Source organism: Macrotis lagotis, chromosome 1, assembly GCF_037893015.1.
Source record: "Macrotis lagotis isolate mMagLag1 chromosome 1, bilby.v1.9.chrom.fasta, whole genome shotgun sequence".
Lineage (NCBI taxonomy): Eukaryota > Metazoa > Chordata > Mammalia > Peramelemorphia > Peramelidae > Macrotis > Macrotis lagotis.
In genome coordinates, this window is record NC_133658.1 from 141,921,286 (window position 1) to 141,938,502 (window position 17,217).

Genomic DNA, 17,217 nt, shown 5'->3' on the forward strand with positions numbered 1-17,217 from the left:
GACTTTTTGACTCATCAGAGTCTTCTTTAAGTGGCAGTTATAGTATTCTGGAAAATGCCCTATTATTCCAAGAATTAGCTCCAAACTTGGTTCTTCTCCATCTTACTCCATTGGTTAGTCATTTAAAGTCTTTGAGAGAGTATTAAGTGTTAAACCTGGAATTAAGAGACATCTGGGTTCAAATTCTTCACTTAACAATATGTGTGTGACCTTTGGAAAGTCCCTTACTAACTCTGTCTTATTCTCATCATAGATAACAAAAGGATAATAATGATAATTGCAATATAAGTTAGTGAGGCTACTAAGAGGAACATAAGAGATAATGTATGAAAAGCAATTTGCAAACTTTAAAATGTAGTGCAAATGTCAGTTATTATTATTCACCTATAAAATGGTGATAATATTATTTGCAAAGGGCAAACATGAGGAATGAGTTTCTCTTAGGAAGAACAGGTTTTATGAACTATAAAGTATTATATAAATATAGACCATTATTGCTTTCTTAAAACATCTCTGCAATGCAAAAACCCTAGCTTTTAGTTTTACCTGACTCCTGCAAGCTTCTTTTAATGCATTGAGTTAATCACTTGTAGATCTGTTTGATGTCACAGAAAATTTGATAATTATTCTTTTCTACAAACAATTCACTCATTTTTACACTGACATAAAACAATCCTCCTTGTATTCACTCCAGCTGTTAACATAGAAGGGAAAATCAGAATATTTGGTTGCTCTCTAGTCCCACTCCATGAAAAGGGTAAATTATATGTCATAGGTGATAAGTGCTATAGGAGACTGGAGAAGAGAGAGCAATGAAGAATGAGGGTTGGCTTCCTGAAGGAAATAGAATTTTGGCTGGACTTTGAGGATGAGTGAGATTTGAATAAACAAGACAAAAGAGTATTTGAGCTTCTACAATGCCCCTTCCTTCATTCACCAACACATCTGATCATGATTGCCATGACAGATTGATCAGTTCCATGTTCATTCATCAAACCGTAGTGCTTGCCTCTTCTAACTGTTAATGTTCTCGCTAACCTTTGATTAAGCTCAAGATCCAGAGATCAGTTTCAGGAGATGATTTCACTGAACTACCTTTGTCCTGGGCTTTATTGCTGACACATATTGTCCAAGAACCTTCTGAATCTTTTTAAAGATTTTGTCTGTTTTCTTTTATCGCAAAGCATGGCAAACAACATGAATAAAGCCACAGAGATAGAGTTTAACATGGCCATGTGGTGTGTGTATCTGTGTGTGTGTGTTAGAGAGATAGACAGAAAGATGACAGATAAGCCTCTTGAGAACAAAAGGTTAATGAAATGAAGCAGTGGGCAATGAGTGTTTATGAAATGTTAAAGGAGATTACAAAAGACTTGAAAATGAGGCAGAGATTTTGAGTATGATATAATATGAAGGATGCAGAGAAAAGAGAACGAACTGGGCCTCAGTTGTCTCATCTGAAGAATGAAGAGGTTGAACTGCATAGCTGCAGAAGTCTCTTCCATCAGAATGCCTATGATTCTGTGACTTAGCAAGTTTCTGACATGAAGAATGATGTTATGATATTACTTTTTAAGGAAAATTAGACTGTAGTACAACATAGGAATCTTTGGATTAAGCAGAGATTAGGCTCATGGAGGGCAACTGTAATCCCAATCATTTAGATAGGCAGCAAGGTGGCAGAGTGGAAAGAGTACTAGGTCTGGAGTCAAGAAGACATGAGGTCAAATCTAACCTCAGATGCTTCCTAGCTGGGTGATCCTGGGCAAGTCACTTAACCTCTTTTCCCTTCAGTTTCCTCAAATGTAAATTAAGGATAGTAAGAACCCCTACCTCCCAAAATTGTTGTTATGATAGAATGAATTAGTATTTCTAAAAAAGTGCTTAGTACAGTTTCTGGAACCACATAAATGCTAGATATTACTATCTTAATTGTAGATGTGAAAGGAATCTTAGAAATAAGCCAAATCCACTAACTCTGCCTCCTCCCCTTCATTTTATAGAGGAAGAATCTGAGGACTAGAGAAACAGTCTTGACTAAAATCATATTGTACCCCACTCTTCAAACCCAAATCTAATACTTTTTGTACTATATTATATTGACTATGGGTACACATAGCTTGGTAATGCTGAAAATTTCAAAGGATTGAATAAGAGAGCCAGTATGAATGAAAATTGGTGACTCTTAGATGTAAGGTAAGTAAGGGAGAGAGAATTGGGAGAGAGGAATTCCAGGGTTTCTAGCTAAAATACCTTGATGAATGGCAGTATTAATAACAGAACTTGGGAAGCTAGAAGAGACTTCTGGTTTGATCTAATAAAAACAATGATTTGTAGTTTTAATCATACTGACTTGTGAAAGACCAAGGGATCAGAGGAAATTGGACTGGAACTCAGGTGGCAGAAAGATTTGGGTGTCATAAAGCTGGGAGAAGAACAAAGTCCTCCAAAACTTTATCCATTAATGGTAATAATAAAGATTATAGAACTTTCCAGACCATGAATATCATGAACCAAAACACTGAAGTTTGGGGTGGGCTTGTGGGTGTAGAGTTTGGCCCAAAGCAGGTATTGTCTGAGTTCTACTTTGATTAAAGGAAACTCCCACGACAAGGCAAATATTTAAATAATAATAATCTTTACAAAGCAAATTTCCTCAGGCTTTCCAGACATCAAATAATTCTTGCAACATAACATTTTGATGAGCTGAGTGTAAATTAATAAAAAACAGATGAATTAAATTTCTCTGGAAATCTACACTGGTTTAAAATTTGATGGAAAATCTGCTTGCCCTTGCATTCTGAGCTTTCTTGAACCCTAAAACAAAGTTTGAGGACATTGAGATGGACACCCCAACTGTTCCTGGGATCTCCTGTCACAGAAGATTCCTTAATTTCTGGGGTCACTTCTCCATTCCAGGGGTGAACCATGCAGAAATGAAGAGGGCTAAATCAATTGTACCCTGTACAGGCTAACCTAACTAGCTTATAAGAAAGTTCCCTCTTTCTCCACACCCTCAGCTCTTAAACTCTCTCTCAGAAGTTCCAGGATCCAGCATCAATTCAAAACATATTTTCTTTCTTCACCAAGAGAGTTGGTTCTCCAAAGAGGCAGAAAAATGAGCTTCTACAAGGATTTGAGGCTTGCAAAATGGTCTTTTCTTCTGACCTCCAATAACTCAATATATCTTCTTCACCAACTTGTCTGAAATTTCCCCTATTGTCAGTCTTTTGGTTTAAGGCAGTAAGGAATATGCAGATTTTTAATTAATTTAAAGAAAAACTCAAAAAAAAAATCAGTGCATTCCAAAGTATTCTGTGTTTGTTGCCTTAAGAGTTAGTAAGTTCCTCATCACTGGAGATTTTCAAGGATAAATAAGATGACCACTTCCAGAAAGAATCTGTTCAGTTACTTGATGAACTAGATGTTTTATGAGCTCTCTTTTAATGTGGACATTTTGTGATTTTTGTTTCTGTTTGAAGTGTGACTATAATCTTTTCAGAGGAATAACTGATTAGGCCATTGACCATTTACATTGTATCTCAAATTAGTCTAATAATATAATAGCTAGAATAGCAGCTAGTTTTATATGATGCTTTGAAGTTTGCAGAGTGCTATACAATGTATCACTTGATCCTCAGAAATGAGGATTTTTATTATCCTCATTTTATAGATGAAATAGAATCTAGCAGATTAAGCTCTCTGTTACCCAGGAGGGCGGATGGAGATCTATGGGAAAGGGACATCAGGCTGGTAAAGTTCAGTGACAGAAAAGTAGTAGAGAAAGACCTGAAATAGTTCCTGCCAGGAAGTAAAAGGTCAGCGATAGATATCATTCTGGGACTGAAGTCCTGAGACCTGGATTCAGATCTCACTTCTAATTTGCCTGTGAGTCTGACATCTCTAAAGATCTATAGAATGATGCTTGATTATATTTGCACTTCTCACCTTATAGGATTATTGTAAGGGAAGATTTCCAAAACTTGCAAGTATTATTTTAAAATATATTATTCTACAACCAGGAGGCAGAATTGTATATTAGGTACCCAAATTGTGTGAGGTCCTGAAGGAGGCATAAGGAGAGTGATAGAATGTCCTAAAAAGAAAAAAAATGTCTTTCCAATTTTGACTAGACCCAGTCCTGTTCACCCATACTTGTTCTATTGAATTGAATTAATTCATTGGAGTTTAAGACAAATGATAGCAAGCACAACTTCATACCATAGATAATAATTTCATAGAAGCTCCAGGAGTTGGTACTTCTTGGGAAACAGGATTCAAAAGAGTTTTGGTCAAATTTATGAATGACAGAATCATAAATGTAAATGAATCATACCTTTGTCTTTTAAGAATGACATCAGAGAGAACAACCAGGTCGTCCTAAAGTCATATCCCTTTGGGGCTTCTTTTGGCACAGAATATTTAGTAATAATTCAAGAGGAGTCCACTCACCTCCAAGGGGTTTGTGAATAGATTTCAAGGTGCCCTTGAACTTGGATGAGAAATATATTTCTACTAAACTTTGCTTTCCTTTATAATCCTATGTATCTCCTTTTACACAATCAAAATCGTTATTCTGAGAAGGGTCTTCAGCACACTACCAAAAGGGTTCATGGCCTTAAAGTTTAAGAACCCTTGAGTTAGATGGACCATGAACTATAGTGACTATTCCTGTGTTGTTATGTGAACTGGGAAGTCTCAGTACTCATGCCTTCTCTTTCCTAGAGATAATACCTCTGGTATTTGTAGGACTGTCACTTGAACAAAGGATTGACTTTAACTTAGTCTTAGGAACAATGGACAAGAGTTTCAAGGAGATGTTAAGCCAAAGAAAAAAACAAAACTCCTAAAATTACACTTGGGCACAAGTGAATGTACTATTTTGGGAGATAGTGAGTTCCCTAATATTGGGCATCTTCAAGTAGATGTTGGATTATCATGTTGGGCATATTATGGAAAAGATAAATTATTTGCGTGGTTATTAGACCAGATAGCATCTGAAGGTCTTTTCCAACTCTGGGGTTGATTCTATGATACCAAAATTCAAACTATTACTAACTTTGGGCTTTCTAGCTTAAGAATTTAGGGTGATAGCATCATGCATTTATAACCAAAAGTGACTTTAAAGGTAAGGTAATTACCTAATTTTTATAAATTAGGAAGCAGGTACAGAGAAATGAAATGATTTTCTCAAATATTTTGACATTAAATCTGATAAAGCTAGCCTTCTTTCTACCTTATGGGGTCCCCCTTCCTTTAAATTCTATTCTTTCCTCTGTACCCACTGCCAATCTGGCTTCATAAACATATCCTTGAGCAAAATTCGGCATAAGAGGACCTTGATCTGTTGGGAATTTTCTTTTCAATTAATTTTTTTAAATGACAGAGTTGGGAAACACAACAAATAGAGCAGGGTAGCATATGGAATAGCTTAAGATTCCTGCAAACACGACGGAGGACAACTGCAGGAGAGAACATTCCATCCCTCTCTCTGGACTGCTTTAATTCCAGGTCATTTTACAGATCAGATGGAAGAAGTGCCCCAGAGAGCATATTGTTGCTGCACATGTAACCAATTGTCTTCTTCTTCTTTTTCTTCTCTCTTTCTTTTTTTGGCCTGTAGAAAAGTTCACATTTTGATTGTTCCCCTAGATTATGTAGATCCAGCCATATTTTATGCAGTCATCCGGATCTTTCTGTCTGGGTAAGTACAATTCAATTGCTTTCCTTGTCTGAGGCCACATGAACACTTTCCTAATTGGCGTGGGGAGGAGAGGAGAAGAGAATCGCAGTGTACCTGTTTGAGTATAGGTCAAGGCTGAAGGATCAGGGAATTCCCTAAGGTGAGAGGCAACATTTGATTTTCTTTTGCTTGTGGTCCAAGGCCTGTGTGATCACTGGGATGTCTGATATATGGGAGACTCTTTCTGGATTCTCATGACAGACCTTTCTATGAATTCTGATATATTTTGGAGTCCTGCAAAAGTGAGAACAAGAAGCTCACATGCTTAAGTTCTATTAATTCTTACCTTACTCCTTTCCCCAGTATCTTACCTATCCAATGGGGCAGGTAAGAAGATGTAAATAAGACCTCACCCCAGCATCCATATCTACTCACTTCGAAATTCTAACAATTATAAATTTCCTCCCCTTAAAATGCAGATAATCCTAAATTGTCCACAACATATGACTTAATTTAAACATGTAACTCATCTAACAGTTAGCACTAACATTTATCCAAGAGCTCTTCCTCTGAAGGTCCAGAATTTTTGGTCAGTAGTAGAAGGCAAAGAGAGATTATTCTGGCACTGAAGGAGAGGGAAGCCCTGGATTGTTATGTGGCATTTGGGGAACTCTGGGAAGTCAGTGGATAGCAGCCCCAGGAGAGAAGGAAAAGGGAAATGTAAGAAAAGAACACTGGCAGAAGAAAACTATTTTTTTAACAGATTTATTCCTTTCAAATTGTATACCATTGCCTCTCCCCCAAACTCTAAGTTAAGATTTTTTGAGGCTTCATTATTTTGTTTACATACCTTTTATGGAAAGAAGCCCAAGCTGAAGGCTAACCCTAGACTCCAATTATTAAGCAGGCTCCAGGTTCACACTCCAATCCACTTTCCACATTTCTGCCAAATTAATAATATTCATAATGTGGCCACTATGTCCCTCTCCTCTTCAAGAAGTTTCAATGACTCCCTTTAACCCCTGGTATGAAATATAAAAATCTTCATTTCATATTTAAAGTACTCCAAAATCCATCTTCAACCTAATTTTCCAGACTTATTACAAAGAGTGAAGGATGTGCTGGAGTCAGCTCATACTGGCCCCCTAGAGCTGATTGTTACATTTTCATTTTGAGCATTTACACCTCAGAACCTGGCAAACACTGTACATCAAGGCTTAGTTTATTACTTTGTTAATTGTTCTGATTTACTGAAATGACAAGGAAAATATTAATCATTTGGATTAAACTTAAAAATCTAGCTTACTGTACATTAATTTTTTTCCCGAAAGTTAGTTGTTAAACATTTATAAGCACACTGCTGTATATAGAGTGTACATACACTATAACTTCCAGCTACTGTGGCCCACTTATTTCTCTCCACAGATAGCATTGCACATTCCAACTTTGTACTGACCATCTGAATGATTTCCCTCCTCACCCATATCTCTTGAAATTTCTGTTTCACCTCAAGAACTATCTCCTATAGAAAACTTTCCTGATCCCCTAAGTATTGTTTTCTTTATTATAGTAAATTAGTATATTTAATAGTTAATTATCTGTCTACATGTCCTTTGGTCCCAAAAGAGGTCAAGTTCCTCAAAGGCAAGAACCTTTCTCTTAAGGTCCTTCAATGCTGGCTGTATTGGACCTTATTGACTTGATTAATTGAGTTGAATTGAATTGCTTCATGAAGATGTGGTGTAGAATGAGTAAGGAAGACCAAAAGGGCTTCCATAGTGAACTCATGCCAGGTAGAACCATATAGGGAATTAATATTCCTGAATTAAGCCCTGGCTTTCTATTGATGGCCTCCACAACCCTGACCAAGATAGGTTTCCTTCTCATACTTCACTCTTCTTCAACCTCTTTGTAATGCAATAAAAAAAACTTCATCTTTGTAATAGGAAGCAAAATTTCTACTTTTTTCTTCCTTCATTTGTGACATTTTGTCTGTGATAAATCAGATTAGTAAAATAATACTTCCCCAGTTGGGTCTCAGAACCTCCATTGTCAAAAACTTCATTGTCAAAAACCCCTACAAACTACTACTACTACTACTACTACTACTACTACTACTGCTACTACTATTAAACTTGCATAGCTTTCTGAGGTCTCATAAATAAATAACCATTAAAGAGTTATCATAATCTTTACCTCAATTAAAACAATTTAAACTGTTATACAGTGTATCAAACTGAATAGAAAGCCAGTTTCATGGTCATAGTGCAAGCCCCCCCCCAATCCCACCAGAGTTACACACTCTCCTAGTGTGCAACTCTGGGCAAGTTATTTAATTTCTTACCACCACAGGCAACTCTCTAAAAACTATAAACTCTAAAAACTAAATTACAGAGGAAGACCCCAGACTAGTTCCTCTCTATGCTAATAAAATCACAGGCTCACCCCCCAAAATGAGTGATACCTTGTGCTCAGTTATGGGGATACCAAGGTGAAGAATAATATAGTCCTTGCCCTCTAGAGGGACAAACATTTGCTGTTTTTCAAGTACTTATTTTCTTTAATTCAATGACCAATTATTTAAACAAGGGCCTACATCTTGCAAGATCTTGAAGTGTGAATGATTAGAAGATAATGGGAAGGATTCAAAGCTGAAAACCAACCCCATTCTTATATACAGGTTGGAGGGCAAATAGGATCCATCCATAAATAACTAGAATACAATGGTTTCTTGGAGAATTACAAAGGAGAGAGAGCCAAATGAAGAACTATGTATGAGATACTAGGAGTAGAGGAAAATGTCAGGAAGACTTTGAGAAAGTGATAATATTTGATGAGGCTTCAAAGAAAGAATTTCAGAAGGAAAATATAGGGGAAAGGGAAGTCATATTTCATAGATTCCATCTATCCAGTTATCAACAAGTATTTATTAATTGACTATCAAGTACCAAGGCAGCTGGGTGAAATAGTGGATAGAGCACTAAGTTCCAATCTGGCCTCAGACATTTGCTAAGTAAATGTCATTTATCCTTGTTTGCCTCAGTTTCTTCATTTGTAAAATGAGTTGGTGAAAGAAATGGCAAACCACTTCAGTATATTTACCAAGAAAACATTAAATGAAGTCATAGAGAGATATGACTGAGATAACTGAACAACAACAACCCTATGTAGCTGTCATTTATCTCTAGAGATAAAAATATAAAAAATGAAACAATACCTAATTTTAAGGAACAAGCATTAGAAAGGGGGGAATGTGTATGTGTGTGTGTGTGTGTGTGTGTGTGTGTGTGTGTGTTTGCATGCATGTGCGCACATGTGCATTACAACGTAAAGCACTGGAAAGTGAGAACAGTCTCATTTTCCATGTTCACTCATTTCCCCCCATCCAATGAATATTCTTTGAATTGAATTGAAAAGGATAACCATTAATGCTGATATTTTGATAATATTAAAAACCAAGAATATTTTTACCTTCAATTGCAAAATTTCTTCTTACTGTTCTATTCCTGATCTTATCTATACTTGGGATTCTTTTAAAATTTTATTTTTAAGAATTGAAAGTTTTTTTTTACAAAATGAAGCTTCTCCCTTCCAGTTTCCACTCACATTAACCTTCTTGGGGAGGTCACTGACCAAACATGGCATTTCAATCTTTAATCTCTTAAAATTTATCTGCTTCTTAGGCTTACTATAAATAGGCTTGAATAAAGGCTAAAAATAATTGTTTGATAAGGCAACTATTTCCCTCTAAGATCTCCCGAAAACAGCTGCTTGGTCTTTGGAAGGATTCACACACTTTTTGTTCTTGAGTTTCCCTTTTACTAGAATCTTCTCATGATAGCTGAAGAAACCATGTTTTGAAGAAAATATCCTCCCTTAGCTGCTCATGTCTCAAATTTTGGTTTTCATTCTAGGAAAATGAATGCTGTTTCTGCCAGTGCCACCAGAATATGCACCACACCCAAGACATCTATTTTGTATACTTAAGAGATGGATGATCTTGGTGTGATTTAACATCTATAAGTTAAATGGTTAGGTTTGATGACTTCTGAAGGCTTCTTCCAACTCTAAGGATAGGAGTTCAAATTCCACCTTCTGCAGGTGATCTTTCTGAGCACTTGCTCCACCCCACCCACATATCCTGTGACTACTTTTCATTAACACTTGATTGAGTTGGTCCATACATAATTATTTGCACATTGTACCTTCAATTGAAATATTGAAATGTCAGCTTCTTGAGGGCATCCTTTAATAATCATAATAGCTAATATCTACAAAGAGCTTTAAGATCTGCAAAGTACTTTACAATTAGTAAAATTAGTATTATTTCATTCTATCCTCCATCTTCACCTGAGGAAATTGAGGTAGACAGAAATTACATTGCTAGTATCTGAGACTGAATTTGGACTCAGGTTTTCCTGACTCCAGACCTAGTACTCTACCCAATGCACCACCAGACTTTTCTTTGTACCTTAAAGATTAGCAGTATCTGATATATAGTAAGTGCTTAATAAATACTTGTTGATTACTGATACATCTTTCAAAATATTTTCATGGTCAAAGTAGTTCATATCTCTAGACCTTCAAGGTTTACAAAATGCTTTCCAAACAATAGCCCTGAGATAATGGGGCAAGACATTGTCATATTACAAATGAAGAAACTGAGGTTCAGGGAATTAGAAGCTATAAGAGCCAGGATTTGTACATAACCATTTGTCTCTGTTCTTCCACTTAACAAGCCTATTGTTACTTGTTCTAAACTTGATCATTTCTTTTAAAAGAAGGAAGAACGTCTGCATATAGTCCTAGGCATGTAGGGACTCAATGATTGCTTACTGACTTAGAATAGATGATGTTATTATGGGGATTCCTTCTCTATATGGTTGGACTAAATGGTCACTGAATTGCCTTTCAATCTTTTATTTCTATATTTTATTATTGATGGCTCTGTGAATATTCAATTGGGTAGAAAGTTAGTATTTGAGCCCAGGTCCAAATTCATACTCATCATTATATTATTAGATAGACATTGTAAAAGGAATGTATTTTCATTTCAAGTTAATGGAAAATCAATATCATGGGATGTCAAGTAGTTGAGAGATCAATTAGCTCGATCCTTTCAATTTTTAAAGGAGGTAACTGAGTCCTTGGGAAGGAAAGTGACTTGTTTTAAGTCATATAAAATAGTTAAGAGTAGGGGCGGCTAGGTGGTGTAGTGGATAAAGCACTGGCCCTGGAGTCAGGAGTACCTGGGTTCAAATCCGGTCTCAGACACTTAATAATTACTTAGCTGTGTGGCCTTGGGCAAGCCACTTAACCTTGTTTGCCTTACAAAAAAACAAAAAAAAAGATAGTTAAGAGTAGAGTCAGAAATGGAAACTAGGTTCACTGACTCTTTGATGTATAAACATTTCTAGAAGAGAAAAGCTAGTCTGTGAATTCTGGGGGGTCACCACCTTGCAGTTTGCCACTTCCCAATTCCCCCATTCTTGATTATATGAGACATATCATACTTTTCACTCAATGTTTCATTCCTGCTTATTGGATGAAATAGCAACTCATCCTGCCATTAAAACTTTTCACAACATGATTGCCACCTACCTTAACAGTCTTATAGCTTAATATTCTCCTTTTAAAATGCCTTTTCTGTGATTTTGTGATCCAGTCAAACTATTCTTGCCACTGTTCTACTGTACTGGACATTTTCCCTCACAAAGGTAACTGAATCTTTTCACAGGTAGGTTATTCCCTCCCCTTTTTTGAAATGTAACTGCTTATCCTCCTAGACTTCTTCCAAGTACAATTCAGGTATGATCTTCTGTATGAAGTCTATCTGGAACCCTCTAATTGTTGATGTACTCTCTCTCTCTTTCACACGCACACACACACACACACACACACTCTTCCATCTCATCTCTCTTTTTTTCCTCTCTCCTCCCTCACCCCTCCCTTTTCCTTCCCTTCACTCCTCCCCATCATTAGTCCCCTCTCTTTTTCTTTCCTTCTCTCTCCCTCTTCTTTGTTCTCTATCTATCCCTTCCATTTCCCACCTCCTCTTCTTCCTTCTTATTCTTTTCTTTCTCCTCCCTCTCTCTTATTTCTCCTTTTCTCCTCTCTTTCTCTCCTACCTTCTTTTCCTCCTCTTCTCTCCTTCCCTCCCTCTTGCCCTCTCATCCTTTCTTTCTTATCTCTCTCTTTCATTTTCCCTTCAAATTATTCTCTATTACTCTTTAGATACTCTATACAGGATGTCCCAAAGTCTTAGTGCATTTTTAAGTTATCAAAGCTTAAAAGGAGATATCTTGGACATCCTTAATAGCATGAATGTTGGAACCACCTCATTAATTAATACATTCCTTGAGAGCAAGGACTTTTTAGTTGCTCTTTAAATAGTCCTTGCACATGATACAATGCCTTTGTACATTTTGCTTTTGGGGACCTTATTCATGTAAGGTAAACAATGTAGAAACTTCTGTGGCCTTGATGATGAAGACTGGGATTTGACTAGGGCACTAAGGGCTTATATGATTTTCTCCTGACACATCTAGTATATGTCATCCAGGATCCAAATCCACATCTTCCTATTTATGAAGACTAATTAGTTATCTGTTTTAATTCAATGTCTCTCATTCTGCATATGCTAGGAACTTTTGATATATTCATATAATACAATTATATGGAATTAATGAGGAAAAATAAATTCTGTCTTATTTTCTTTTTCAGCTGGAAGGATAACCCAGTAATGCCAGAGGGACTGATCTATGAAGGAGTCTCAGAAGAACCATTGAAATATTCTGGAGGAAGTGCAGCTCAGAGCACAATATTTCATGCATTTGATGAGTTATTAGGTATTTTTCACAGCAAGGAAAGCAGTAAGTCCTCTACTTTTGATTTGATTATAATTTTTATAAATTTCAATGGACATTTTTACCAAAGACTCCTTACCCGATTGGCCAGTACTTTAGGGAGCCAGATTCCATGAATGTGGGATGTACCTGTGGTCAGTACAGCTCATAAGCTTAGTGCTGATCATATTCTCTGGAGCATAATAGCTGCCTATTAAACAGTTTTTGACTGGATGATTGCCAAATTCTTACCACTGTAAATAATACCTGAGAGGATAAGTCAAAATATCATTTTTAGTTTACCTAGCTAGACCCATCTCCAGATGGCCTTTTCACATTCTCCATCTCCGATCTTATTTAGACTTTCCAAATTGGCACAGCCTTCTAGAGTTTCAACTTTACTGGCATTGTTTTTGGGAATCCATGGTCACTGCCATGTCACGAGAAGATTTGGAAAGAAGGCAAATGTATTTCCAGTTGATAAAGCTGTGGGCGAGTTAAATGTCACAAAATCCACATTCTCCTGAGTCAGCTGAGGAGGAAGTACAGCCTTCAGAAGATCTTTGCACCAACCCAATTCTATTCTTATCTTGGCAGACCTCTAGCTCCTGTTACAAGGAAACCCCAAGGCAACAGTTTGTTTTCAGCTGTTCTCTGTGACTCAATTTGAAGTTCCTATGTAGCTATTTCCTCATTCTAAATTAGAGAGAAACAATGTGATAACTGGGTAAGGAAATTGCTTTGATACATCTGGAACCAATGGATCTGAGAACCTCTAGTAATTCCCTGTCCCACATCAAACTCTATCAGTCATCAATGTGAAATGGAGGCTCGAGAAACCAATTATCTTGGATTACATTAAGAGCATCTACATAGGGGCAGCTATGTGGAGCAGTGGATAAAGCATGGGCCCTGGAGTCAGGAATACCTGGGTTCAAATCCAGACTCAGTCACTTAATAATTACCTAGATGTGTTGTCTTGGGCAAGTCACTTAACCCCATTGCCTTGCAAAAAAAAAAAAAAGAGTACAGTAATGTAAATGAAAGCTTTGTTTGCCTCTCCCCTGGTCAGATCCTAACTGGAATGTTCTGTTCAGATCTGAGAGTCAAATTTGGGGAGGAATGCTGGCAAACTGGAATGTATCCAGAGAAGGGCCACTAGAGAGGGGGCAAATCATATCATATCCTCAGGATCTGTTGAAGGAGGACCTGAGTACAGGGAGGAGATTTAAGACAGTGAGGTGGTATAATGGATCAAGTGCTGGACTTGGAGTCAATAAGACCTAAGGTTAAGTTCTCTGTCAGAAATTTACTAGTTAGATGGTATTGGGAAAATCACTTCATCTCTGTTTATCTCATATATAGGATGAAGATAATAATAGAACTTAACTCATAAGTTTATGGGACAGTGAGGGGTGTGGTGGAAAGAGTACAGGGCTTGGAGTCAAGAAGACTCATCCAACTGAGTTTAAATCTGATCTCAGACACTTCCTAGCTGTGAGACCCTGGGCAAGTTACTTAACTGCATTTACCTCAGTTCTTCATCTGTAAAGTGAGCTGGAGAAAGAAATGGCAAACCACTCCATTATCTTTGCCAACAAACTCCCAAAGGAGCTGGACACAACTGAAATGATTAAACAACAACACCATAGGGTTATTACAAGGGTCAAATGAGATAACATTTGTAAAACACTCTATAAATGCTAGCTATTGTTATCTGGTGGCAAATGATAGTGCTTTGTGGAAGAAGAATACACTTGTTCTTTGGGCTATTGGAATAAGGAGCAAAGGGTACACATTTCAGAAAGCAAGATTTCACTTGGTTGCAGGGAAACTTTTGAACAGTTGAAGCTTTCCAAAAGTGAGATGAGCTGATTTGGGAAATGGTGGCTTTCCCATCAATGAAGTTCTGCAAGCAGAAGCTGAACTTGTTGAGGTCATTGTAGGGGGTTTCTATTCTGGGATGGGCTAAACTAGAAGGATCCCAAGTTCCCTTCGAAGATAGAAGATCTGCAATTTCTTTACTGGTTTGAGAGGAAATGCTTATTCCTTATTCTGACTGGGGACACTATGCAAAGTAAAGGCCATTTGGACCAAGAGATAGGGATCCAGGCTTGAAGCCAGAACCACAGAGTCCAGTCCCAACCCTGAACTCTGATCCTTCCCAGCTGTGAGAAAAAACTTTTAGTCTTTCTCTGTGGAATTAGACCTGGCTCCTTGCAGTATCTTAGTCCTGATCTATAGTTTTCTACTAATAGATATGCATGTGATGTGTTCAGAAGACATCTGCAGGAAGTGTCTTTGAGTAGCACCACATTGGGATTTGATTTTTAGTTTTTCCTTGGGATAGCATAGAATTATAGAGTAGGAAGGAAATTCAGAAATCATTTATTCCAACCCCTTTTGGAAGCATAAAAACCTTATATGACATCCCTAATAAAGTCACCCAATCTCTATATCTTAATTTTCAGTCATATTATTTTCCTCTCTCCATCTTTTTCCTTACCCACTGAGAACACAAGAAATTTATACACATTATTTGGGGGTTTAAAAGCATTTCCACACTAGCCATTCTCTGGGAAAAAAAAAGAAAGAAAAAAATCTGTACTCTGAGAGCATCAGTTCTCTCTCTGGAGGTAAATAATGTTTTATAGCATAAGTCCTTTGGTGCTGTGGTGTATCACTGTACTGATCAGATTTACTAGGTCTTTTACAGTTGATTTTCCTTATATATTGCTGTTACTGTGTATATTATTCTCATCATCCTGCTCAATTCATTTTGCATCATTTCATTCAAAAAACTTCCTAGTTTTTTGAATCATCTCCATCATTTTATATCATTGTTTATTTTTTTACCAGTTAAATGTTTTCAACATTCATTTTTGTAAAATTTGCTCTATCCCTTCTTTCCTTCCCTCTTCCCCAAGATAGTGAGCAATCTGAAATAGGATATATATATATGTATATATATATATATTATATTATATATATAAAATCAAATTAAACATGTTTCTATATTAGTCATGCTGTGAAAGAAGAATCAGAACAAAAGGGAAAACCCTTCATGATTTCTTTTAAAAAATTATTTATTTTTTCCAATCTCATGTAAATATAGTTTTCTACATTCTTTTGCAAACTTTTGAGTTCTGCATTTTTTCTGCCATCTCCCTTTCCTCCCCTCTCTCCATGGTAGCTAACAATCTGATTTGAGTTGCCCATGTAGAATAGTGTTTAATATTTCAATTTCAGTCATGTTGTGAAAGAGAAATTAGAACTAAGGGGAAAAATCATGAGAAATACAGACAAAACATAAAAGAAATTTCAAAAAGTAAACTCATACTTTGCTCTGTATTCAGACATCATAGTTTTTTTTCTCTGGATGTGGATGACATTTTCCTTCACAGATCTCTCAGGATTGTGTTAGATCACTGAACTGCTGAGAGGAGTTGCATCCATCATAGTTGATCATCACACATGTTGCTGTTAATATATATGATGTTCTCTTGCTCTTCTGCTTACTTCACTCAGTAATGGTTCATATAAGTCTTTCAATGCTATTCTAAAGTCTTCTTAGAGAACCATAGTACTCTATACCATAACATGTTCAGCTTTTCCCAATTGATGGATATCCCCTCAGTTTCCAATTCTTTGCCACCACAAAAAAGAGCTGCAATTAATATTTTGATACATACAGATTCTTTCCCTTTTTCTTTGATCTCTTTGGGTTAAAGATCTAGTAGCAATATTATTGAATCAAACGGCATGCAAAGTTTTATAGCCCTTTGAGCACAGTTCCAAATGTTCTTCAGAATTAGTTCATCAATAGTGCATTAGCATAACTTTTTCACATATCCTCCAGCATTTGGCATTTTCCTTTGTTGCCATTTTAGTCACTCTGATAGATGTGAGGTTAATGTCTCAGGGTTGTTTTAATTTGCATTTCTCTAATTATTAGTGATTTAGATATATATAATTATTTTTAGTTTGGATGTTTTTCTCTGAAAATTTATATCAGCTGACCATTCATCAATTGGAAAATGATTCCTATTTATATAATTTTGGTTCCGTGCTCTTGAGAAATGAAAGCTTTATTAGAGAAACCTGCTGTAAAATTTCTCTAGTTTCCTTTTGGCTGTTGAGTCATTTTAGGTGTATCCAACTCTTTGTAACCCAATGTGGATCTGAAAAGATGTTGGGGTGATTTGCATTTCCTTCTCCAGCTCACTTTACAGATGAAGAACTGAAGCAGACAGGATGAAGTGACTTGCCCAGGGTCACACAGCTAGTTTAGTGTCTGAGGTCAGATCTAAACTCAGGAAAATGAGTCTTCTTGAAATCCAGACCTAGTACTCTATTCACTATGATGCTACCTAGATGCCTTTAGTAGGCACTTACTAAATATTGACTGACTGAAACTAATCACTAGGAATACAAGTACAAAAAATGCAGCAATTCCTATTTGCAAGAAACTTATATTCTAAGACTCTAGAAGAACGACTATAGATTTTCTTGTTCACCTCCCTTCATATTTACAGTCTAGGGAGCTAGGAACCTAGAAAGGTTAAGTCTCACAGGAGCACACAGTATGCAAATAGCAGAATTAGAATTTGAATTCAGGTTCTCTTATTTCAAAACCATTATTCTTTATAGTGCATAACATTGACTTTGAGAATATTAATATTGCCTGAT

General features: G+C 36.6%; 1 protein-coding gene across 2 annotated transcripts in view; it reads left to right on the forward strand.

Moving 5' to 3' along the window:
* Positions 1–17,217, forward strand: part of IDO2 (indoleamine 2,3-dioxygenase 2) — an 80,016-nt gene that overhangs the window by 48,430 nt on the left and 14,369 nt on the right. For both annotated transcript variants that reach the window (XM_074208988.1, XM_074208989.1), the window contains exons 8-9: positions 5,653–5,704; positions 12,407–12,555. In XM_074208988.1, coding sequence (XP_074065089.1) covers positions 5,653–5,704; positions 12,407–12,555 — 201 coding nt within the window. The remainder of the gene's footprint in view (positions 1–5,652; positions 5,705–12,406; positions 12,556–17,217) is intronic.